Genomic DNA, 24,310 nt, shown 5'->3' with positions numbered 1-24,310 from the left:
CACACACACACACACACACACACACACACACACACACACACACACCACACACACATACCACGCAGAGGCTGGAGTAGGAGCCCTTTCCTCGGCTTTCCCACACTCTGTCCCTGCTCTGGTCCTGTGACTGGAGCTCCTGAAGCCAGGGACGTGTTTTCTGGTCTTTCTGTCTCTGGTGTCTCGCGGGGACCTGGCAGGGCAGTTCTGGATGACTGTTTGCCGAGAAGTGGGAGGGAGAGACTCCGTGCAGGAGGGGGGCTTGTTCCCTTGACTCGGGGTCACCCCACTTTCCTTGTGATCAGTGCAGCTTCCAGGGGCTCCGCCGGCTGGCCGGGCGCTCTGGGCAGGGTAGCTGGCCCCTCTCCTCCCTCGCAGCCCTGTTGGCCCCAAGGGGGAGAACAGGGGCGTCCTTGGTCCTGACTCTCTTCCCAAGACTGCACAGTTGTCCCCTCCCCCTATTTTCTCTAGCTCCCTCCAGCCTCTCCCAGATCCAGCAGACTTTCCAGAGGCCTTTGTGCCCTGGGCCTCCTCTTGTCTAATCCCTGCCGTGGGGACACCGGCCCCCTCGCCAGTGCTTGCTGAGGATTTCCCCTGATTGGGGGGCTCAGGTAGTGGTCACCTTTAAAGGTGGTGTCCATGGTGGCCCTGGGGGCGGCGGCATGGTACCCAGGGCTAAGGCAGACAGTTGTCTTCTGGGCGCAGGACGGGGGCACTGTCCCAGGAGGCACTCACACCGGTGAGTTCTTCTCTGCTAATGAAGGTTAAAAGGAAATTTTATGGGGAATTCCCTGGCGGTCCAGTGGTTAGGGCTACACGCTCTCACTGCCGAGGGCCCAGGTTCAATCCCACTTGGGGAACTAAGATCTCACAAATCCTACAAGCTTCACACCATGCAGCATAGCCAAAAAAAAAAAAAAAAAAAAAAAAATTTTACGGAGCCAGTTGTGGACCCAGACAGGACCTGAAGGGAGAGACGGATCACAGCCTGGAGTCGGACGGCCTGGGTTCGGGTCTCAGTTGGCCTGTTTCTGGCTGATTGCCGTGGGCTAGTTATTAGTCTCTGGGTGCCTCTGTCGTCTCGTCCATGCTCTGGGGGCAAGTGATGACCAAACGAGTGACCCTGAAGCACAGCACAGGCCTGCACGTGCACGTATACACACACACACACACGGGGCACCACAGACAGTGACTCCCAGTCCCCTCCATCCCGTCCTCATCTCCCCTCGGCAGGTCTGCCGGCGGGGGGCCTCCCCAGTCACGCCCCACCCACCCACTCACCAGAATCGAGGTGGAGATGCCCTCCAAGAAGTGGCCAAAAAGCCAGAAGGTGTCCCTCATGGGCCTAACTGGGACCTTGCTCCTCTCAGGCTGAAGGCGTGAAGGCCGAGCCCTTTGAAAACCACTCAGCCCTGGAGATCGCGGAGCAGCTGACCCTGTTGGACCACCTGGTCTTCAAGAAGATCCCTTATGAGTGAGTGGGTGCAGGTTCAGACACCCCACCCTTCCTCCTCGGGCACCGTCTTTGGCTGAATTCCCATCCCTGAAGCATGCGCAGTAGATTTCCAGAGCTGCATGGATTGATCCTCCACAGCTTGCAACAAAAATGCATGTGCCGGCAGGGATGAGAGAGGATCCCATCCCCTTTCCTGTCCCCAAGTTCCGTCCTTACCTACCAGCTACACGCGCGTGCCCACGCGCACGCGCACACACACACACACTTTTCCAGAAGCGTCTCTAATTCGGTGCTCCTTTCCTGGAGGTCTAGAAAAGGAGTATGTGTTCACGTATGTGCACACATGTACATGTGAGCAAATGTGCACACACGCATGAGTGTGTGTCGGTGTGTATGCATGTGCAGGAGCAGACTCTGGGGGGACTCTCTGGACTTTGAAGCAGCCCCAAGGCCTGGTTGTTACCTGCTCTGGCCTGTAGTCAATCACCCCCAGCTGTTCATTGTAACTATACCACCTACATAATTTTGTACCACCCTTTATTCGCCTAACGGTACACCAAAATGGTATCTGTAAAGACACCGTTTTTAATAAGTGCACAGTATTCCCCAGCAGTGCACTAAGCCATGGGCTTGTTCCCAGTTTTCACTTTTATATTTAAAGCTGGGGTAAACCTCCCTGTAACTAAATATGTCTCTGAATTTCTGACAATTGTCCTAGAATAGTTTCCTGAAATTGGAATCACCGCTTCTGAGGTTATGAATCATTGTAGGACTTTTGATCTCTGCTTTCCAGAAAGGTAGCCCCACCTGGCACACACAGAGGCCCCCACTGACTGGGGCACTACCTCACCTAGACAGAGAGTGTCGACAGTTTAGAAACCTGCCGCATCTCCTGCATGTAGAGACAGCAGTTATTTCTGACAGTAGTTATTGCTCCCTCCTGCCCATGGAACTGTCCAGGTCACTCTCACAGTCACTATCAAATAAGGAGCTTCTCCTGGAGGCCTGGATGGTCTATGGTCCCATGAGGTCACCATTACCAGAGCACGCTGCTGGCTTGGCTTGCAAGCTCCTTTGTACTTCCATCTGGCCCTTTTTTGTGGGCTTCTGTCCTCCCTGTTCTACAGACCAGCTTCTGCAAGGTGACTTTAAAACGGGAGCTCTCCCATTCAGAAACAAGATCCAAAACAAGATCTGATGTGCCCATCGCACCATATCTCATTTCAGCCTCACAATAACCCTGTAAGAAAAGTATTGTCACTATTCCCGTTTCACAGATGAGGACACTGAGGCCCTGAGATATCAAGGGCTTACCCAAAGCCACACAGCTGATACGAGGCAGAGCTAGACCTGACCCCAGGGTCCCTTCCTCTCGAGGGCTCTGCAGAAAGTTACTCCCCAGAAATGACAACTTCAAAAAGCAGAGAACTCAAAGCAAAGAAATCAGCAAGGCAAACCTAACCTCATCCACCCTGGGTTTCTCCCTTTCTTCCTACAGGGAGTTCTTCGGACAAGGATGGATGAAACTGGAAAAGAATGAAAGGACCCCTTATATCATGAAAACCACTAAGCATTTCAATGATGTGAGTATGCGGGTAGGGGAGCGGGTGCAGTGCCTTTCTCTGCAGGTTTCTCTTCGGTGAGACCCTCTGAACGGGCTGTACACCTGGCTAGAACCAGACCACCTGGGTCCTCTCCAGCTCTGTGATTCATGGGCATGATAATTTCATTTAAAGCTCACGCCCATCCTAAAAGATGGGGGCTGTTATCACACTTTAGATACAAAGAAACCGAGCCTCTGCAGGGCAGACACCTGAGGTCTCCTGACCAGTGTCTGGTAGCTCGTGGCCTTCCTCTGCTCTACAGCCCCAGCCAGAAGGAAGAAATCTCTCCCGGCAACTTCCCCGCATTTGCCCAAGCTCCAGCCCCTGCAGCCGCAGGGACCCGTCTACCCCCAGCCTTGTGACAGCCTTGAGGGCATTTGCACTCAGCATCTTCATTCCTCTGTTGATGAATTTAACCATCAACACAAAAGCTTTTGACGGCCGGAAGTGGAGGCATATGAGTCCACTTGTCCTGACCGCCTGGTCGAGGCCGCATCATGTCACGCACAGCCGGGGGTGGACCTTCATCCTGGGAAGGTCCTCGGCAGCCTGGAGGAAACAAGGAGGACCCAGGTATTGCAGCTCAGGGGAGGAGCCCGACAGGGAACACAGCCGTAGAATGGAGAGCAGGATGTATAGCAGGAGAGAGGAAGCGATGGATGTGGGCGAGGCCCCAGGAAACACACACAAGGCCTGAGTCGGACGACGCCTGACCCAAAAGTCCAACCACAGCACCAGGCAGCAAAAACAGTCCCTCTCCGGGGACTTCCCTGGTGGTCCAGTGGTTAGGACTCCACACTTCCAATGCAGGGGACGTGGGTTCCATCCCCGGTCGGGGAGCTAAGATCCCACATGCTGCACCGCGCGGCCAAAAATAAAAAGTCCCTCCCTCTCCCCCCCCCCACCCCCTCCCCCAGTGTGTGCCCAGGAATCACGTAAGTAAAAGGTGAGAATATGAAGTGAGCATTTATTGAATGTTGACCATGTGCCAAGCACTACGCCAAGGGTTTCGTAAGCATCATCTCATTTAATCCTGTTATTCTCATTTTTGTTTAATTCTCTGTTATGGATGAAGAAACCGAGGCTCAAGGAAGTTAAAGTTCACCCCCAGTCATCAGCAGGAGAGCCTGCTTTGAACCCCCACAACCCACCTCCAGAGGGCTACCCTCATCGCTACCTGGTATTTGGCCATCTCTGTTAAAATCCACCTTCCTTTGTTTTCAGGTACACAGCATGTGTACCTCTTTGAAGGTGATATTCACGGCCTGAAACTCTGTTTCTTAATCTCTCCCTGGCACAGGGTTTGGTTTGCTTTTGTTTTTGCTGTTTCCCAGTCCTGTTGTCTTTAATTCTTTATCTTATTGATTGGTACCGGCTAGGATCTCCAGTATCAGGGCTAGAACTAGGGTAAGTTGAACGAGGTGCTCAGGGGGCAAAATTTAAGGGACTGTTCACCCTTGAGTGCATGCACTTGCACCCTGGGTGCCTCCAGACCTGGCCCTTTATGACAGTGTTCAACAGAAATGGTGATAGTGAATCTTGTTCTTGGTTTTAAAGAGAATGCTTCTAATATTTCCCTGCTTAGGATAATGTTTGTTTCTTTATCAAGTTAAAGAAATTCTTTTTCTTATTCCTTGTTTGCTCATAGTGGTTTTTACTATAAATGAATACTGCATTTTATCAAAAATTTTTCTGTATCTATTGAGATGGTCGTATGATTTTTCTCCTTTAAATCTGTTGATGTGATGAATGACAGTTACAGAGTTTTCTCTAATATTCAACCATCCTTGTGTTCCATGGACAAATCTAAAATATTCATGTTATATTAAACAAATGGAAGTGTAATTTTTCCTTCTTGTATTTTCTGTATCTGGATTTGGTATCAAGATTGTACTGGCTTCATAGAATAAATTGGCAGGTGTTCCTTTTTTCTCTCTTCTCTGGAAGATTTGACCACTCTATTCCTTTAAAAAAGTTATATAACATATGTAAAACTGTTTTGAATTCAGTGTTTTCTTTATGGAAAAAAAAAAATACTACTTCAATTTAATTAAGGTTTATAATATGTGTGCTGTTTTGTACTACCATTCCTCCCGGATTCTCTTCAGTAGTTTTCCCTTCTTAAATAGTTTTATAATTCATTCTTCTTTATATGCATCCCTTAGAAATTTTTCTAAAGAAGAATATTTCTGGGTGGTAAAACCCTACAATTTATATTCATCGGTAACTGTCCTTTAATCACCTTTATGTTTTTTAATAACAAGTCGTGTTTTTTGTACTTTTTATTTTTAAATAATTATTGATTCATAGGAAATTGCAAAGAAATGTACAGGGAGGTCCAGTATTTCCTGCTGCCCCAGTTCCTTGTGGTTGTAGCTCCCTGATGTTTTGGCCCCAGCTTCCTACCCCCTGGCTGCTCCAGGTCCAGTCCACATTTAGTTTGTTTGTGTGTATGTGATTGTTTGCTGTGCAGGGGTAGAGTAGTCCTTGGATATGTGAGACCAGGGATGCCCCAAAGTGTGTGTCCTATCCAAGCTTTAGTTGTATGGTGGGAGTTTCCCTCAGAGCTTGGCTCTTCTTAACTCTCTGTTCTTCTGGATAAACTTCAGAATTACTTTGTCAAGTTTTCAAGATAACTCCCATTGCGTGTTTTATTGGATTGCATTAAACTTGTACATTAGTTTTGAAAAAAGACATATTTACCTTTCCATTTTGGAATCTAATCTTTTCCTTCATTAATCAATTCTTTTATTACCTTTGGTAATAAAAGGTATTTTTATTTATTTTTCATGTAGCATCCTACATAGTTCTCATTACAGGTCCCAGGTAATTTCCAGATTCCCACTGGTATTTTGAAGATGGTATCTTTTTTCATTGTATTTTCTAATTGGTATTGCTAATATATAAAAAAAAAATTATTTTTGTATATTGAGTCTTTAACCAGCTACCCTAATGAGCTCCATTGGTTGTTCTGGCAGTTTTCCAATTCATTCTTCCAGGAATTTTCAAACAGACAATCATTTAATCTGCAAATAATGGTGATTTATCATCTTTACAATACTTACTCCTTTTACTTTTTTCTTATCTTATTGCATGGGCTTAAAGATCAGTAACTTGATTGCTTCAGAAATCATCCGCAATGAGGACATCAATGCGAGGGTGAGCGCCATTGAGAAGTGGGTGGCCGTGGCTGACATATGCCGATGCTTACACAACTACAATGCTGTTCTGGAGATCACCTCATCCATGAACCGGAGCGCAATCTTCCGGCTGAAAAAGACATGGCTCAAAGTCTCTAAGCAGGTGCGGGCAGGAAGCCAGCTTGGCCTGATGGTCTGGGCTGGGGCTGGGGCGGAGAGACCAGAGGGCCACCATCCATAGGTGGATGAAGGACAGGGTGAGGGCCAGTACTCCCAGGTAAAACAGAGAACCTCTCCTCCTATTTCACCTGGGACCAGATGTCAGGCCAACGGATGTGGCACTAGGACCTTGTGGGACTTTAATTCCCACTTGAATAATCAATATGCCAAAGTGGGATATAGGACAATGATTATTGGTCCCAACACTCTTTTCCTTGAGTTGGGACAAAAGAGTGGTGACTTCTTGGGGATCTCAGTCCAGATCTGCAGGTTACCGAGATGGTGGCCAGATGATCCTGCAAGTCCTTTCCTCGGATGTTGATTTCACCAGCCCTTCTGGCCCCCAGAGAGTTAACTTGTCCCTGTTACCCATTAGATAATATGTGATCTTAAATATGGGCTTGATCTTTATTCACTCAGAACCTGATTCTGAAAAACCATAAGGTGGAATCTTCCTCAGGAATAAAGCTCCTTGCCCTGGGGTCACGAGGAGGCAGATCTCCTGAAAGGAGAGCACAACGGGACACTTAGGCCACCTCCTTTCTGGGTGCACTGGATGTCCCAGCCCCAGCCTGCATGTTGGCAGAAAGCTGGACAGTGACCACCAAGGGACAGGGTAAACCTCCAAAGGCACCAGTTACTTGGTTATAGTGTCTCTGGTCCTACAGCCAGGTGGGCTGTGTGGGGCCCAGGGTCTCCAAGGGGCCTGTCCCATCTGGACCGTTCTGGACTTACCCCCCTCATAGTTCTGTTTCTCCCCTGCCCCTCACTACTCTCCTCGTGCCAATGGCAGGGCATGATTCTACTCCCCAGGCAGGCAGCAGGTCCATAAATCCCTCCTACTTAGATAAGCAGCCAATCTCAGGACAGCCCTGGGACGTCTCTGCTGCCCTTCCTCTGCCAGCCAATCACTGCAGCTCCAGATTCCAGCAGGACTGCAAAGTACCCCTTCCATCCAATGAGGCTGGGCCTCTTGCTTAGCACACAGAGATGCCAGGGTCAGGACGAAAACCAGAAGATGTCTCTCTTGTGAGCGGGCTTCTAGAAAGAACAGAGGCTGGAAGTGCGGGAGCTCAGGTGAGCAGGCACATCTGGCCACACGTGGCACACAGTGTCATAAACTCCTGAAGTCGGGTTGAGCAAGGCTGCCACAGAACCTCTAAGTCATCTAGGCTGGTCGGCCTGTCGAGGTTCAGACGTGGCTATGGGCAGAGTCTGAGGGACCCATTTCAGGTCAGCATCTTTCTTCTCCCGCCCTATTCCATCAGAATGATGTCATCTTTTCTAGAAGCCCGCGGACCAGGCTCCATTTTCCTACCCCATTTCTGGGGGTGTGGGAATTTCTTGGCTTCATTCCCCAGCGTCACCCTTGTCATAGAGTTGGCAGGGAACTGCCTTGACCATCCTGAAGTCTTCCATTCTCTGAGGAGAGTGCAAATGGAGAGCAGTTAGAGGTCAAGGTGTGTGATCTGTCCTGCCTTCTGGGATGTCATGCAAGACCTAGGGCCAGCCAGCCTGGTCCAAAAATCAAAGATGCCTCTGAAAACACATCTAGGCCTGCACCCTCTATGGCAGACTGGGCCACACTGGCTTCCCCCAGCCCTTCAGTTTGCGCTATAGTTGTCCGTGTGCATAGTGCCCGGCTCCAAGAGCTTCTGGGTAGCCATGGCCGTGGCCTGGTCAACACCAACCAGGAACAGTTCACTGTCCCTCTGCAGGTATCCCATAGGCCAAGATGGCCACATTTCTGCAGCTAGTTTTTTTTTTATCATTCCCTTCCATGTGCCAGCCCAAAGCAGAAAAGCCTGTGTCCAAGTCCAGTCTAGCCTCGGCAAGAGTCAGAATTAGTTTGGGATGTCCGGTGCCTCCCCTTTCTTCTTCCAACCTCTCTTCCCATCCTCTTTGAAAATAAAAACTTTCCCTCGGGAAAGGATCAGATGATGCATCTCTATAGGATGATGCAGATGACTAATGCAGTTATATGTGCTTCCTCTCCCTGGAATGGTTGGATTTCAGTAGAGACATAAGCCTCTCTTTGACTAACTATACTTTTTGGCTTCTTTGGAAGGAGCAGCCTTGGCCATCCAGAAGTCTTATTTGGTGAACAGGAAAGGATGGTATTTAAGAGGCCATATATAATCATCTTTCGTCCTGACACTATTTCCAAGGCAGGCTCCTTGCTTGGTCTCTGGTTTCAGAGACGTGTTCCAAGTGCTCCCATATTTCGGCTCCCTGGTGTCCATACTCCAGCAGAGATGCCCAAGGCCCCAGGGGGCCTGCTAGCCCAGTGAGCCTCAAAGGATGGAAGCTCCTGGCATGGCCAGAAGGTGCTTGAGCTGCTTCAAGTCAGAACACACTTTCTAAGCAGCAGCTGGGAAAATCCAGTGGCCTCCCAGGATACACATCTCCTTCCTGGACAGAGAGCAATAACCGGAAGAGGAGCAGACACACACCTCAAGTAAGCACGCAGGTGCGGAAGAAATCAAAGTGTGCCCACCTCAGAGCCACAAATTGGCCCCAAGTGTATGCAAAAACCCCACCCACCAGAATATCCTTTGTACCTTTTCATGGTCTCTAAGCGTGGTGATGCTACGTGGCTGTGTAGCTTTTATGTCACCCACAATTCTGGACTGTCTGAACGAGTATTGCCCTTAAGGAACACCTGGACCTACCCTCCCATTTTCCAGATACGAAGGTCAAAACCTAGCAAAGTGAGTGGAGCGCTACCTTGCCCACGGGCGTGCTGAGGGTGGGCGACAGAGTCCACTGAGGGCTCTGGACACTCAGACCCCACATCTGGCCTCAAGCTGCAGCATCTCATGTCTCTGCAGGTGGAGGGGAAAGAAGAGGAGGCAAGAGCACAGCTCTGGAAAGAGATGAAGTGCAGGAGGGCCGTTGAGAGCCTGGGGTGGAGGTTGGCCTGGGCGTCTGAGAAGGGTCATCGCAGGTGAAAGCAGAATCACCTGCCCTTGGCTTGGTGGGGCTCGTTCCATCCTGGCCTGCGGCTCTTTCACCAGATCCAGAATAAATGTTTGCTTTGAGCAGGGTCAGTCCAAACCAGGCGGCAAGACTTCGGATTGATAGGAGGGACCGAGCAAATGGGTGTGCTTTGCCATCCTTTCTCCTTGAAGAGTGCACACCAACCTCTTCTTCCATCAGAAGGAAGATTTAGCTTGTCGTCTTCCGCAGGCAGTTTTCTCAGATAAAAATTAGACCCGACGATCAGGGGTGTACTTGGCCTCTGTGGCCAGTGTCCCCTCCAGGCTGAGTAGCCCCTCTGGTAATAAGATGCATGGCTGGTCTCCGGCCCGGTTTCTCAACCACATTCTGGATTCTGAGGATTAGAGCTGGAAAGGTGGTCACTAGTCATCTCCCCGTTTTATGAATGAGGGCGCTGAGGACCTCAGAGGTGAAGGGGTTTCCGCAGGTCATGCAGGAGAAGCACAGAGCCAGGCTCCACCCAGGACATGCTCTGTGGCACACAGCTGGTCCCTTAAGACAAACTCCAGCCACCCAAGTTGCTCCGGCCTGACACGTCAGCAGGGCCTGGCAGGTCATTTGGCAGATGGGACCCTTTGCTGCAGGGTTTCCTCTTCTCCATCAAAGTCTTTTCTCCTTTGATGATCAGTTCACCTGCCATCTTTTTTTCTTGCTTCTTAAATCTGGGTGGTGCTCCTGATATAGCAAAGTGAAGGTATGAGAAGATGGTCACATCTTTTGGGTACAGTCATTAGAAAGATCGTGATGATGACGCATCGGCCATGCCCTGTATCGGGTCCAGGTCCCTGGAGTTACCCCCGCCAAGTCCTTCCCAACCAACCAGCTCTCAGGACCCTGACACTTGGACCCTCCTGACCCTACTCCCATGTTTCTGAAAGATGTATGAGCACGGGCAAGCAAAACAAAGATCCGTGTCTGCCTCCTCAGGAGTCCAGGGTCAAGTCCCCAGACCCAGGAAGTCCCCAAATCCCCATGCCCTATCTCGAGGAGGCAAAGCGAAGCCCCGGAGTGTGGGCCAGAGTCGCGGGCCTTGCTGTGTGCTGTGTGCTAGTAAATACTTCTAATTCCTTCTAGACAAAAACTTTGATTGATAAGCTCCAAAAGCTTGTGTCGTCAGAGGGCAGATTTAAGAATCTGAGAGAAGCTCTGAAAAAGTAAGTGTGTGTCATTTTGTCACCATTATTTTTTAAATTGGAGAACCACACTGCAGAGGCATTCACGTGCCACCCCTGGCTGGAGCAGGAGGTCTGTCTGTCTGTCCATCTGTCTACCCACAAGACCGACCCCTACACATCCCAGACCCCCAGGGCAGGTCAGCTTTGTCCTCCATCTTCTACCAGAGAAATTCCAAGGTGTCAGGGCATTTCCCAGGAGAGGCACAGCAATAGCCTTGAGACGTGCAGTAGCTGTGATGATGATAATAGTGGTGCCGGATTCCTTGATTCCAAAATGCACGTTTTATTTTACATTTTACCATTTCTGACATCAGGATGCATCTCACAGTCAGTGTATTTATTTCGTATGATTGTGTTTCCTTTTTGTACTGGATAATTAGTCATCAAGACAAGAGTGCATTTTACACACAATGGCATCTTGGAATCGAAGAAATACGGTTTTACCAGTAATTTACACCTTACAGTTTGCAAAGTTTGTGCCCTGCCTGGCCATGGTGTGTGCAGCCCCATTAACGCTGCCTGGGAGGTGGGCCTTCTCAACCTCGGCCTTCTTGTCCTTTAGACCAGGAATTTGTTTTTTTTTTTTGCCACACCATGCGGAATGTGGGATCTTAGTTCCCCAGCTAGGGTTCAAGCCTGCGCCCGCTGCAGTGGAAGTGCAGAGTCTTAACCACTGGACCACCAGGGAGGTCCCTAGACCAGGACAGTTTTTGTCGTGGGGACTGTCCTGTGCATAGAAGGATGTTTCGCAGTATCCCTGGCCTCTACCCATGAAATGCCAGTGTCCGCCCCGCCCCCCCCCCCAGTTATGACAACCGAGAAGGTCTCCAGACATGGCCAGCTATCCTCAGGGAGGCAAAATCGCCCCCGTTGAGAACCACTGTTGTGAGACAGATTCTCCCATGATGCTTCTCCAGACAAGGACACAGGAACTAGTGGCTGGCCCAAGGATTTGGGGCCATGGTGACAGAGCTGGGCCTCGGCCCAGGCTGGCCTCCCAGGCCAGTGCTCCACGGTTTGCCCGAGGTTACCTCCCATGAGGGTCCAGGCCAGCTCTCCCAGGGCAGCGGTGACTCGGCCCGTTGGTACATGCTGTGGCCACGTACGCACGTGAAATGTGGGTTTGCTCACTCTGGTTAGACGCGCACTTGGGGTTTCTCCACTAGTCTCTGCCACTGTGTTCCCCTCGGGCACTTGAACGTGTGCCCCGTTGGGCTGGCCCTCACCCTCTCTCTCCCCGCCTGGCTGGCTACTTGCTGGACTTTGGAGAGACCCTGGGAGACCCCTAGGGTCCCGGCTCCTTATAGAGCCTGGGAATGCCTTTCCTCCCTTCCGCGAGGGATCACGTGCTCACTGCCAGTACAAGGCCACTGAAGTCCGCGACCACCCAGCACGTCCAGCCTCGCCGGTGGCTCTGACACACCACACACCCGCCCTGCCAGCCCCGTCTGCCTTTCTCGTTTTCTTCCTGCCGTACCTGGTCTGTCCCTTGTGCCGGCTCTGTGTGCCATTGCCTTGACCATCTCCACTTTATTTGTGTCCTCAGACAGATGTTCCACCCATCTGTGCTGTCCGGCCGTCTCTCCTCCGCCTGGGCTCTGCGGAGCCCCCGTGGACTGTGCTTGCGCGGAGCTGCCCACCCCGTGCATTCACCAACCTGTCCGTCCGCCCGCAGGGTGCTCTGCTCCATCAGCCTCCTTCACATGGCTTCCTCGTCCACCGCCGCCACTGCCTCCACCGCGTCCGTGGTCCCCCATTCTGTCCGAGTCCCCATGCTGACTGTCTTCCCTCTTTCAGGTTACCCGTGGGCCTATGTAAGTGCCTCTCCCAGACGCCTCTGCTCCCTGCCACACAGGGCGGAGGTGGCCTTCGGGCATCTGGGCGCTAAGACCTTTATGCAAACCGGGTTCCTGCCTTATGGAGATCTAGGCCAAGCCAGGCAGGGAAGGGCAGATTGGGGCAAACGTGTCTGCACTCTTTCTTCGGAGGCACTAAGGTTTATACTTAGAGCGGTGTTGTGTCAAGGTTTGGGGGTCGTCTCACCAGGCAGGGGACGGGCCGGAGGGAGTGCAGTGAGGTGGTAGGCACAGCTGGTGACCCCCCCCAGACAAGGAGCCCGTGATGGACCCCACCGCGTAAGTCCTCAGACCCATTCAGAGGTCCTGGGCATCCTTTTTCGCCTGTCATTATATCATTCAGCCTTGTGCCAGCAGCCGGGCTAGCACGTGACCTTTTCCCTTTACCGCCAAATCCTGCCTCCCGTCCCCGGCCACTCTCTTAAATATCCCCTGGCCCACCTACGGTGCTTCAGTCCCCTGCCCGGGCGCCCCCAGATGAACGTTATCTACCCTTCTCATTCCCCAAACCACACCCTGGTCCAACCCATGAGACTGTCCCCTCCTCTCAGCCACCCAGGGACCAGAACCTTCCCACAGCTCCAGCCAACAACATGTGGCTGAGGGCTAGCTACGTTCGGCAGTAAAATGCGGTCACCAGCTCTTTGGGGGCCAGTTCCAGTTTTGCCCGTCCATCTCTGACGGGCTCATCTGCACCTTTGTCTTTAGCTTGACTAGGATGCCCACGGAAGGAACGCAGGGGCCGGGCTCTCACTGCTAGCTGCTGCCATGAAAGCCCTTCCCGTCTGTTCCCGTCAGTGGAGGGTGGGAACAGCTCTGGAGGGGCGAGTCTGCTAGCGGACCAGCAGGTCACCACGCAGCCACCTCCAAACGGGGGGAGCATCCGTCTATCTACGTGGATATGATGGATCCAGAGTCCTGGAGTTCCAGAGTCTCAGGGGCTCCATCTTTATTTTCTGTCTGTGGCCCCAGAGCAAAGCCCAGTCTCTTGCTAATGAGACAACAGAGCAGGGAGTATCCAGGAGGCAGAAAGCAAGACTGGACCCCGAGTCCCACCCACACTGCCCACACATTGCCAAAAAAAAAAAAGAAAAAAAAAATTTTTTTTTCCATAACCTGAGTACCTGATTTCCCTGCACCCCATGCCAGCACCGAGACCTGTAAGAGAGAGCAGCCCGTCCCACAGCTGCGACGGGGTGAAGGAGAGGGCTGACCCGTGCCGTCACCGCCCATTTCCTGGGGTCAGGTGGAGCGCCCCTCGGGCAGCTGCATCTCGCTTTGTCGCCAGTACCAGTTAATTTCTTTCATCCCCCTTGACATCAGCAGGAATTTCTTAGTAGAAACATCAAGTGCGGGGGCCCCAAACAACCACAGACAAGATCCAGCTGTCAGGTGTCACCCCGTCTAGGCCTGCCCGGAACGCCAGGAGCAGCTTTTAGGATGGGGGCGGGGCACTTTTCTTTCTCTCCCTGAAACGTCAGACACAGGCATGGCGGGGCTCTGCCGAAAGAGGAAGCGCTCCCCCACACACAGTTTCAGCCTTGTCGGCCCCGCCCTGATCCAGGGCAAGGCTGGATCCCTCCTGACAGGGGCCAGATGCCCACACAGAAAGTTCAGAGCTAGCCATAGGTTGGGTGTTTTGCCTACACGAAGCCCCTACCGTGCTCCCCTGCTCGCTCAGATGCTCAGCACGGTCTGTCTCCATGCAGTGGGGCCCTTTGGGGGCCCTCCACCAGCCCCGTGTGCCCCACACCTGTCCCCACTGCCCCCTACACTGGCCACTCCGACAGCCCCATATATTTACCTACGTGGCTCTGGATTTGGGTTGGTTGGGTGTGCGTGTGTGTGCGTGTGTGTGTGTACATGGTTGAATTAAGAGTGGGGTTCCCTGGACCCCTCACCGTGAAGGTAGTAAACAGGAACAGAGTTTGGTGCTGGGGCTGGCAGTGCCATTTGCCGTGACTAAATTGCCCGTCCATCACCTTTCCACAACTGGATCAGAAATCCCAGTAAACACCTCAGGGAGATCCACCTCCCTGGGAGACCAAAGGACTCCCAGACTTTTTTCACTGGTCTGGGTGGTCAGAGCCCCTGTGAGGCATCCGGAAACACCCTGCGTCCTTCAGTCATTCACAGGCAGCGAGCAGCACCCAGCCTCCCCTTCTGCCTCTATCTGAGATAAGAGGTCCTTTGAGCTCTGCGGGCTACCTGGTTCCCATGAAGGGCAGGGGGAGTGCGGCGCCCCCCAGAACCTGCCGGTCAGCACAGTGCCTCAGCCGTCCAGCTCCAGAGCGGCTGCTCAGACCTTTGAACTCTTTCTCCATCAGATCCACCAGCCTGTGCTCCAGACTTGGAGTTTGACGGAAAGGAAGTGAAAAGCCAGGCATGTAGAAGTCATGGACTATAATGGCCAGAAGGACCCAGAGAGGTCTGCCAGTGACCAGTATGATTCTTGCTTTTTTTTCTTTTTCACAACTCACAGTAAAAAAAAAAAAAAATTGCATTTGACAGTGTGACCCTATATACAAATGCATATATGCATAACAGCAACAAAAATTTCACAAAGCAATTTTAGTCCATGCAATGAACCCAGATATCATCTATTCTCTCTTTTTTTTAATTTTAAAAAAATCTGGTCAACACTCACCAAATTGGTTTTAACACCCATGAAAGGGCGAAGACCGACAGTTCAAAAAACATTTCTCCTGCTCACTGTTTCCCAAACTCCAAGCATCCACCTCCTTCAAGACTTTGCCGTATCCATGTGTCAGCTATATTTGCATTTACTTAATGGTCTCCTTTAAATTAACTCACTATTTCCCAGAAATACATTTAAATAAGAAGGAAAACTCTATACAGCAAATGGGAAACCAGCGTATTTGCCATAAATACACAGGTTACCATAAAAAATAAATACAGTGAAATCAAAATAATATTATTAAATTCTGGCCAGATCCTGGTGTTTCCTGAGTGAGACCTGTTACTATTTGTTCAAAAAGAAAAAAAGAGGAAAACGGCACGTGTTAGAAAGTGTCAAAGCTATGCTCTCACCAAATGAGCTCTCTCCTTGAGCAGTGGGGCGGCAGGGGTAGTGAAAATCTAATGTTTCTTATCATATGAATCAATTTATTTAAACAGTGTCTGGGCATCACCTAAAATCAACTCTCAAATCACTTAAACTTGTCTTAGCTAACATCAGTTCTCTGGTACGAGGGGAACCTGAGGACCAGAGAGGGAAAGAACTGGCCTAGGGTCACACAGCAAGCAGGCAAGGGACAGAGGCCAGGTTTCTGTTCTTGCTCTACCATCCTCCCTGCCTCCCCTTCCTCTGGAGTGGCAGGACTGTCACAAGGAGACAAAGGTGAGATGGGCTAAAAAGGCGGGTCCCTGTACCTGTGTGCTGAGCTGAGAGAAGGCTCCGGAACACTGTTTGAGGAGTCCCCTGGGTGAACTATCTGGAGCTCTGCCAGAGGAGAGTGACCACTGGACCCATCACAGAGTCACCCCCTTAACCTAGCACCCCACCCAGAGGCACCAGAACAAGTTGTGCAGGAACAGTAACAGGAGCCCCTGCTTCAGAGCCACAGATCAGAGAGGTCCGGCCCATACTGCTGAGTACCATCCCCACGAAAGCCATCCCCCAGGAGCCACCGATCCTGGGAGCCGCCTCACCCAGCGCCCCCGCCCAGAAGCCGAATCCAGGATGGTGATCTCAGAGGGCAAGGGTTCCCTGAGCTGGCAGTCCAGTGCTTGGGTGGGCAGAGATCCCAGTGGGGAAGAAGTAAAGGGAGAGAAGTCTTGGGGAAAGAAAGAGACAAGGGGCTCGGTGGGGTGGCTGGTGGTGACTGGCAGGAAAGGGCGCGGTGCTGTGAAGCCCCCCAGGATGTGATTCTAGGGCGGGATCGGGATGGAGAGTTTCAGGGGAGAGACAGAAAGGAAAGGCGAGCTGGGAGGGGGCTGGCGGCCAAGCCCCAGGGCTCCATCTGGGAGGGAGAGCGGAGAGGTAGAGGAGGGCCTTCTGGCTTGGGGTGGGAGGGGTGATTGATTGAGACGCCCCAGGCCCCAGCAGGCACCATGTCACCCCCACCACCCCGGAGGACTGACCCTCACACCCAGCTGGCAATCCGAGCCCCAAGAGCTGCTATGACTCTCGGCGAATAGAAATCCCTTTCCCTCCAGCAAAGCGAGAGATGCATGCGGGGTGTTCTGTTCTTGGTAGAGGCTTGAGCTTTTAAGTGAAAAACTTCTGTTAACGCCATTTGCTTCAAAGTTGTGACCCACCCTGTGTCCCTTACCTGGGGATGTACCTCACTGACCTGGCCTTCATCGAAGAGGGGACGCCCAACTACACGGAGGACGGCCTGGTCAACTTCTCCAAGATGAGAATGGTGCGTTCCCCACAGCAGAGCGGGGCAGGGGTGGGGGGAACATCAAAACCCAGACCCAAGCCCCGGGCTCACCCAAGCTGTGCCCGACAGTCCTGGCCGACTGGACACGGCACACGCACTGGGGAGCCTGAACCCGGCTTCTCCAGTAAGAACAGTCACTTCCTCAAACGAGCAGCTAGCATCTGGCAGGCCCGGAGCCAGCTCTACCTGCATCTCCTCCTTTAACGCCCACAGTCTGAGGGGTGGGTGCTCTTATTATTCCCCACCTTACAGGTGAGCAGGCTGAGGCTTGGAGTCATCAATGACCAGCCCAAGGTCACCCCTAAGGAAAAGGCAGAGCCGGGTCTGGGGCCCAAGTCTGTCAGACTCCAAAGCCTGCCCCTTTATTCACACCCCATCCATTACTGTTCAGATAAGCACTTGCGTTATGTGGCCGCAGCAAAGTCATTTCTGCAGCACCTCCTAAGCAAGTAGGTTTCCAGTTTCCCCAGAGGAGTCTAGACCCTGAGAGGGGAGATGAGGATCCTTCCAGCAGGGAGCCTGCTTTCCAGCCAACCTTCTCGTCTTCTCACTCCAACTAGAGAGCCTCTATTTGTATCGGTTCTGTGTCATGGGGTTCCTCCTGAGATTTTGTTCAATAGGTAAGGTTTCTCTGTCAAAGGCAAGTTGGCAGCACTGACCTGGGAACAGGATGGGGGAGCCCCTTGGTGTGGTCTTGCACATGGTGGGCACGTAGAAAGTGGCAGAGGCCTTTAGCTGTTGCTGGAATTGAGGGGGGCTGTTTTAGGATGTTGGATAAGCCAGCCCCACTGATCAAATGATATGTTTTTCTCTTAATCACATAGTATAATTAACCTATAGATTCTTTTTTTTTTCAGCAACAAAAATCACTCACTTCTTTTTCATTACTCAGAGAAAATGATGGGTAATTTTCTTTTACTGTATTATCTCTGAGTCTTTAAAACAATTCTTTCTTCATCATCTATCATGTGACCCTACTAAATACACTTTTTACCTTTCAGAATATGCATCTTTTTTATTGAAGTATAGTTCATTTACAATATTGTGATAGTTTCAGGTATATGACATAGTAATGCAGTATTTTTATAGATTATGTGACTGGATAAAGAAGATGTGGTGTATACAAACACACACACACACACACACACACACACACACACACACACGGAGAAAGAGGAATGTTATTCAGCCATAAAAAAGAAGGAAATTCTAAGAGGTACAAACTATTGCTTTGGCCAAAAAGTTCGTTCGGTTACTGAATACGTTGTTCAGTAAAGTTCTTGGTAAAAATGAAAAATGTGTCTTTACTTGGAACCTAACGAACTTTTTCGCCAACCCAATATTATGTATAAAATAAGCTACAAGGTTATGTTGTACAACACGGGGAATATAGCCAATATTTTATAATAGCTATAAGTGGAGTATAACCTTCAAAAATTGTGAATCACTATATTGTGCACCTGGTAACATATAATATTGTAGATCAACTATATAGTTCAAAAAATAAATCAATTGCATGAAATTCTGCCATTGGCAACAATGTGGATGGACCTAGAGGGTATTATACTTAGTGAAATAAGTCAGAGAAGGACAAATATTCTATGTCATAACTTATAACCTGTAGAGGTATAGATTCTTACCAAGTGTCAGCCTCTGAGGCAGGTGGCTGGTTTAAAGAAACTCTCGCTGCCTTAGTGGGGTCTCCCAGGAGGTGAATTAAGAGACTGACTGCAGACATGTCTGTGGATGTGTGGCATGGGTTGGGGGGAGGGGGGGTTGGGGGAGGGGGTACTAAGAGAAAACTGTCTTCCAAACCCCTCCTTCCTTCCCGCAGATATCCCATATCATCCGAGAGATTCGCCAGTTTCAACAAACTGCGTACAAGATAGAGCACCAGGCAAAGGTAAGCCGGCAGCATTTTCAGTCACTTCCGCTTTTTCACAAGGGCTCTGGCTGCACTGCCTTCCTCCCTGCCTTTTCCGCTCCACACCCAACCACTTTCTGCCCCGGAGTTCCCTGGGCCCTCTCTTTTAGGAAACCCTTCTTGTCCGCTGTCCCCTGACCCGCCCTGGGTTCCCCCTCCTTTGGACTGCACTTGTGCTAATCTTTCAGCTCCTGTCTGATTTTTACCTGCCATGGGATGGTTTATAATCATGTCTGACCTCCCCTGAGGCAGGAGAGGCAGTGTTTATCACATCTTTTCGAACTGCTCACCAGTTTCAAAATTCACAGCTAGAAAGGGCACACAGCAAAAAGCCCCCCAGCCTCCAAGTTCCCCTCCCAAAGCCAACCGTATCATCCATTTTTTGTGTGTGTATGCAAACACACCCCAACTTTTTTTTTACTATAATGTATACCGTAGCATACTATACATTGCTCCAGCATCATTCTTTTTTCCCTTAATAACATATCTTGGAGATATTTCCTGTTGAGGCAGAGGCATTCTCCTTCCTTACGGCTGCAGAGAAATTCAGGTATTTATTCGGTCCTCTATACTGATGGACATTTAGGTTGTTTCAGTCTTTTGCTGCTATAGGCAAGGTGGGGGAGAAAACACCTTGTACATTCGGGAATCAGAGGGTGCTGTGAGAGTGTGAATCCAGGGGCCTGTACTGGGGTTGGGGGACAGGGCCCGTCTGAGAAGCACAGAGACCGCAGACGGCAGCTATGAGTAGCCTCAGACAAGCCTGAACCAGGTGGGACTGTGGGCTTCTAGAAGGATCTGGAGCCGTGTCCTAAGGAGAGTGGGAAGCCCTGAAAGGAGCTTACAGGACTGGATTAATACGCATTTTTTAAAAGGTGGTGGGGCTGTATGGAGAGAGGTTGGCATGTTAGTCTCATTTCACTACTCAAACCCTGTGCCGTTAGCCCCCTTTTACAGTTAAAATAACTGGGACTTGCTAATCCAGACTCTGGCTCCGAATCCTATGACTTTTTTACGCTGCCCAGAGATGTATTTGCTTTCCATCCAGCTTCTTAACCTCCTAGTTTGAAGTTCACAAAAGATATCCAGCTCCAGACACACTCCTGAACATACCAGAAAATCAAGCTCTTAGTACTTTTCCCTTCTACTTTCCTTTGTGATAGACTTGCCCTGTTTCCTGCCATGTTCCGTGAACTCACTATCTGTCTTATAGCTGACAGCCACAAAGAGAAGAAAAATCAGTGGGTGAACCAATTGTGCCACTTCTTCCTTGTTCGCTCATTCGCTCAAGTATTTACTGAGCATGTACTGTGTGCCAGGCACTGTATTAGGCCTTGGCCCCTTCTTAAACTAGCCCTCGAGCTCCATATGCAATACAAATACATGTTACTGCCCTTCAGACTCTTTTCCTTAACAGCTTTGCAGTGGTGGTGTTTGCTGCCAGTCTCCTGCTAAAGCAAAATTTTGAGGGAAACAGATGCTCATGACGGAGGAAACTAACTAACCAGTCTGCTGATTCCCGGAGTGTTTGGGAGGGTTGAGATTTTGTGCTCTAGAAAGGGCTGTTCACAGGAAGCTGCTAGCTATTTATAAAAGTCTGGTCTATTTCACATGGCTATAAAATCGCCACATCTTTATCAGTGGCTATGAGTTCATCTAGACCGTGGTAGCTGAGATTGTCTTCCTCGAGGTGCTGGGTGAGAGCCACTCATCAGACACAATAATCATTTCATCTGTGACTGGTGATCGGCGTCGCAGGAAGCCGGTTCCGTCCCTCACGGTAGCAGAGGGTCCATCAGCAAAGACGCAACAAAGGCTTGGTTTTTCTCAAGCAGCTCAGACGATTCCCAATTACGTGCTAAGAAATATAATGTGTTTTCCTCTTTCTGCTCTGCGTTTCTGTGGAAAAACATGAACCTCCGGCTCCAAACAACTGACAAGTCAATGAGCCTTGGGAAGATTCTTTTCGAAGGGCGGGTGGGGTTTGCCTGTGAGATCTGGGCTCTGATCGCTCATCGTACACTGAACACACAGGAATCCAGCAAAACACTTGAGAGCAGTGTGACGTGAGGAGGGAGGGGGAAGGAGAGTGATTGAGTCCACGAGGTGACTCTTCCTGATTTTCCACTCTGAGATTTTGCCCTGGAGTGAGCCCCATGAGACGAAAGCCTCCTTAGACGGCCTCAGTTTCCACTGTCTTCTCTTGGGTGAATCTCTCTCGGTGTTACAAAACCTGGTGTTTAACTGCGTTTTTCCAACATACAGAAACATTGAAAGAATTGTGAACACCCGTACATCCACTACCTAGATGCTACAATTAACGTTTTAGATATGTAGATAGAGACGTTTTTTTAATATGAGCCCCAAATATTTCACCTAATGTTCAACCAAAGAAACGGTGGTCAAGAGTAATTTTGACTATATGTGATTTTATATTACTGTGAAGACAAAAAAGGCAAAAAATAATACTAAGAAACAGCACTGCTTAATGCATCTTTGCCTCATGTGCAAGCCCGACACCCCTCCCCGCCTCCACCCTAGTGCCTGATTCCCGGGAGACACCCGACGTCCACGTAGTATTATGGAGGTCCCATCGCCCTGCCATTCCTTTTTCTCTTTTCCTTTTCTCAGGTAACCCAATATTTACTGGACCAATCTTTTGTAATGGACGAAGAAAGTCTCTACAAGTGTTCTCTCCGAATAGAACCAAAACTCCCCACCTGAAGCTGTACCCAGCCCACCGCCATGGACACATGCTATATGATATTGTACATAGTCGTTTGGTTTCTCTGGGTTTTCTTCTTTAGTATGTGCTTCTCCAAGAATACAAATCCGTTCTTGTTCTTAGATTCCTGTAGAACCAAAATATGAATCTCTGCACCGGTTAGGACTTGGTCCACGCACCCCACCCCTCGTTTCCTGCAGTGCCTGTTTCTCTGAAACAATTGTACTCTTAGTCTGTTCTTCCCAGCCCCTCACTCTCCCCCAAAGGGAAAACAGAATCCGTGCATACACGAATCTTTGGCACCAGTCCTGCTTCTGTCCGTCCCCAGCCCAGGCCCCTGGGTTGAGCTGGCCACACAGCATCCTCCGGCATGTTCCATGTAGCTGTTATAACAGGGTGGGGGGTAGGGGGGAGGCGGGAGGGGGAACCGTACCCTGAAGTCCAGTCATCGACGAATCTTCCCGCTGACGGTGATGCCAATTTCCAAAGCAGCTTTTTCAGCCAAAATCGCAGGTCTCAAAACTCCGTGTCTCCCAGTGACCTGGAGGGAAAGGAGTCCTGTCCGCTGAGAACCACGCCCTGCGACACTGAGGCCACCACCTCGTTCAGGCACTACGTGGCTCCTGGCTCTGAGAATAAACCCAGGTAGCGTGACTAGCAGTCTCGATAACCCTGGACAAGGCCCTGGAACTTCCTGAGGAAAACAGAATCACAACACAAAGTCATGTCGACTTCTGCCGACGGCTGCCCAGCATTCACTGCGAGTCGGGAACACACAAGAATGTCACTTTTCCTCTATGAGCTGCCTAACGGTCACTACAAGCTTACGTTGAGTTGCTCCAAGTCTGTATGCCTTGTGAAAAAAATAGTACCACACTGTAGAATTAGGAAATCAATAACCAAGTGTTTTTATTGCATATACTGTAGTCCTGTCTAAATGCCTTCTAGCAGGAATATAGTACCGTAGTGCTTATTCTGTGAATATTACCATCTATTTTTTACATTGTACAGTATAGAAAACACAGGTTAACTCTGAAGTGGCAGGCATGCTCCACTCTGACAAACAGACAACTTTTGCTGTAAGCAATACCTAGTGGTATGAGAATTCTCTTTCAAGTCCTACAATATTTCAACTTACAGCTTGTTTGGAAAAAAAAAGAAATTTCCATTTTTGTAAAAATATATGTTTCCTGATTACCTCTTGCTAATAAATCTATTCTATCTCAGGGTGAACGGCGGAATTTTGACGGGTTTCATTGATTCACGCAAGGGATATTTGCTGAGCACTTGGTCCTTATCAGGCCCTGGGCTCAGACCAGAGATCTGGAGCGATAAGGGCAGAATCCCTGCTTTTGGGGGTTACTCAGAGTCTGATGAGGGAGACTGTTGATGTTCTCTATTGCAGCAGGAACAAATACCTCCAAAACTTAATGTGATGGCTGAAAACAATCTTTCACGGTTCTGTGAGTTGACTGGGTCCAGCTGGTGGTTCTTGCTTGGAGTCCCTTGTGAGGTGCCGGTCACAGAGCAGCTGAGGCTGGAGTCATCTGAAGGCTCGACTGGACGGGGTGTCCAAGATGGTGCTCTCCCATAGCTGGGGGCTGAGCTGGGCTGTCAACCGGAGCGTCCACACGTGGCCTCTCCACGTGGCTTGGGCTTCTCACAGTATGGCAGCTGGGTCCGAAGAGCAGCCTTCCTAGAGACTCAGGCAGAAGCTGCAAGGCTTCTTCTGACCTAGGCTCAGAATTCCCAGAACACCACACCCACAGTGTTCTATTGGTCAAGCACGTCACCAAGGCCAGCCTGGTCACAAGGGGAAGAGAATCAAGCACCTCCTCTTGATGGGAAGAGCCACAAAGAATGTGCAGCCACCTTTAAGCTACTAGAGAGACAGACCGTTTGAGCCACGCTGTCACAGGATGGTGCAGGAAGTGCCTTGGGGACACCACGGAGGAAAGGACAGTGGTGGGGGATTGGAAAAAGCTCTACAGAGGTGTAAGGATGGTGTGGGATAAGTAGGGATGATTTTCCAGAAGAAGGTGGCGGGGAGGACATGCCGGGCAGGGGGACCAGCGAAATCCCAGAAGCATGAAAGAATACACTTGTTTGGGGAAGAGCTAGTATGGGCGTGGCCCCAGGGAAGGCACTGGTCCTCCCCAGACCCCTCCTCACAACCACCTATGAAGGGTGGGCCCAGAACACGACCCTCAGTGACAGGCATGAGGCCCGCTGGGAGGCAAGACCCTTTTCCCTGGGAGCTGCAGCCAACAGGCTCCATGACTGCTTGTTTTCTTCAGACACAGAAAAGCAGTTAAGGTTGCTGGGAGGATTCAGTGTGCTGGTACAAGCTGCCACCCTGAGGTGATGAGCACGGGACCAGCACTTGCTAACCAGGAGCTATCTGTAGAGCCCTGACTGTTTCAGGTCATCTTAGGCACTGTGGACTTAGCCATGAACAATGCAGTCAAGGTCCCTGCCTTGGGACTTCCCTGGTGGTTAAGACTCTGTGCTCCCAATGCAGGGGGCCCGGGTTCTATCCCTGGTCAGGGAACTAGATCCCACATGCCACAACTAAAAGATCCCACGTACCAGCAACTAAAGATCTGGCGTGGGGCTTCCCTGGTGGCGCAGTGGTTGAGAGTCCGCCTGCCGATGCAGGGGACACAGGTTCGTGCCCCGGTCCGGGAAGATCCCACATGCCGCGGAGTGGCTGGGCCCGTGAGCCATGGCCGCTGAGCCTGCGCGTCCGGAGCCTGTGCTCCGCAACGGGAGAGGCCGCAACAGTGAGAGGCCCGCGTACCGCAT

General features: G+C 50.6%; 1 protein-coding gene across 1 annotated transcript in view; it reads left to right on the top strand.

The window, feature by feature from the left end:
• The window catches only part of RASGRF1 (Ras protein specific guanine nucleotide releasing factor 1), a 105,368-nt gene extending 82,633 nt beyond the window's left edge, over positions 1 to 22,735 (top strand). Inside the window, exons 21-27 of the mRNA XM_027089263.1 lie at positions 1,368 to 1,471; positions 2,952 to 3,036; positions 6,163 to 6,360; positions 10,491 to 10,570; positions 16,718 to 16,835; positions 18,691 to 18,759; positions 21,412 to 22,735. Of these exons, the coding sequence (XP_026945064.1) occupies positions 1,368 to 1,471; positions 2,952 to 3,036; positions 6,163 to 6,360; positions 10,491 to 10,570; positions 16,718 to 16,835; positions 18,691 to 18,759; positions 21,412 to 21,504 (747 nt within the window). The 3' untranslated portion in view covers positions 21,505 to 22,735. The remainder of the gene's footprint in view (positions 1 to 1,367; positions 1,472 to 2,951; positions 3,037 to 6,162; positions 6,361 to 10,490; positions 10,571 to 16,717; positions 16,836 to 18,690; positions 18,760 to 21,411) is intronic.
• Positions 22,736 to 24,310: the final 1,575 nt, after the last annotated feature.

This window comes from Aethalodelphis obliquidens, unplaced genomic scaffold (genome assembly GCF_003676395.1).
Source record: "Aethalodelphis obliquidens isolate GAN/ISIS:26980383/991018 unplaced genomic scaffold, ASM367639v1 scaffold65, whole genome shotgun sequence".
In the NCBI taxonomy this organism is placed as follows: Eukaryota; Metazoa; Chordata; class Mammalia; order Artiodactyla; family Delphinidae; genus Aethalodelphis; species Aethalodelphis obliquidens.
Note: the sequence above shows the minus strand (reverse complement) of the source record. Positions and strands in the feature narration are given on the sequence as shown.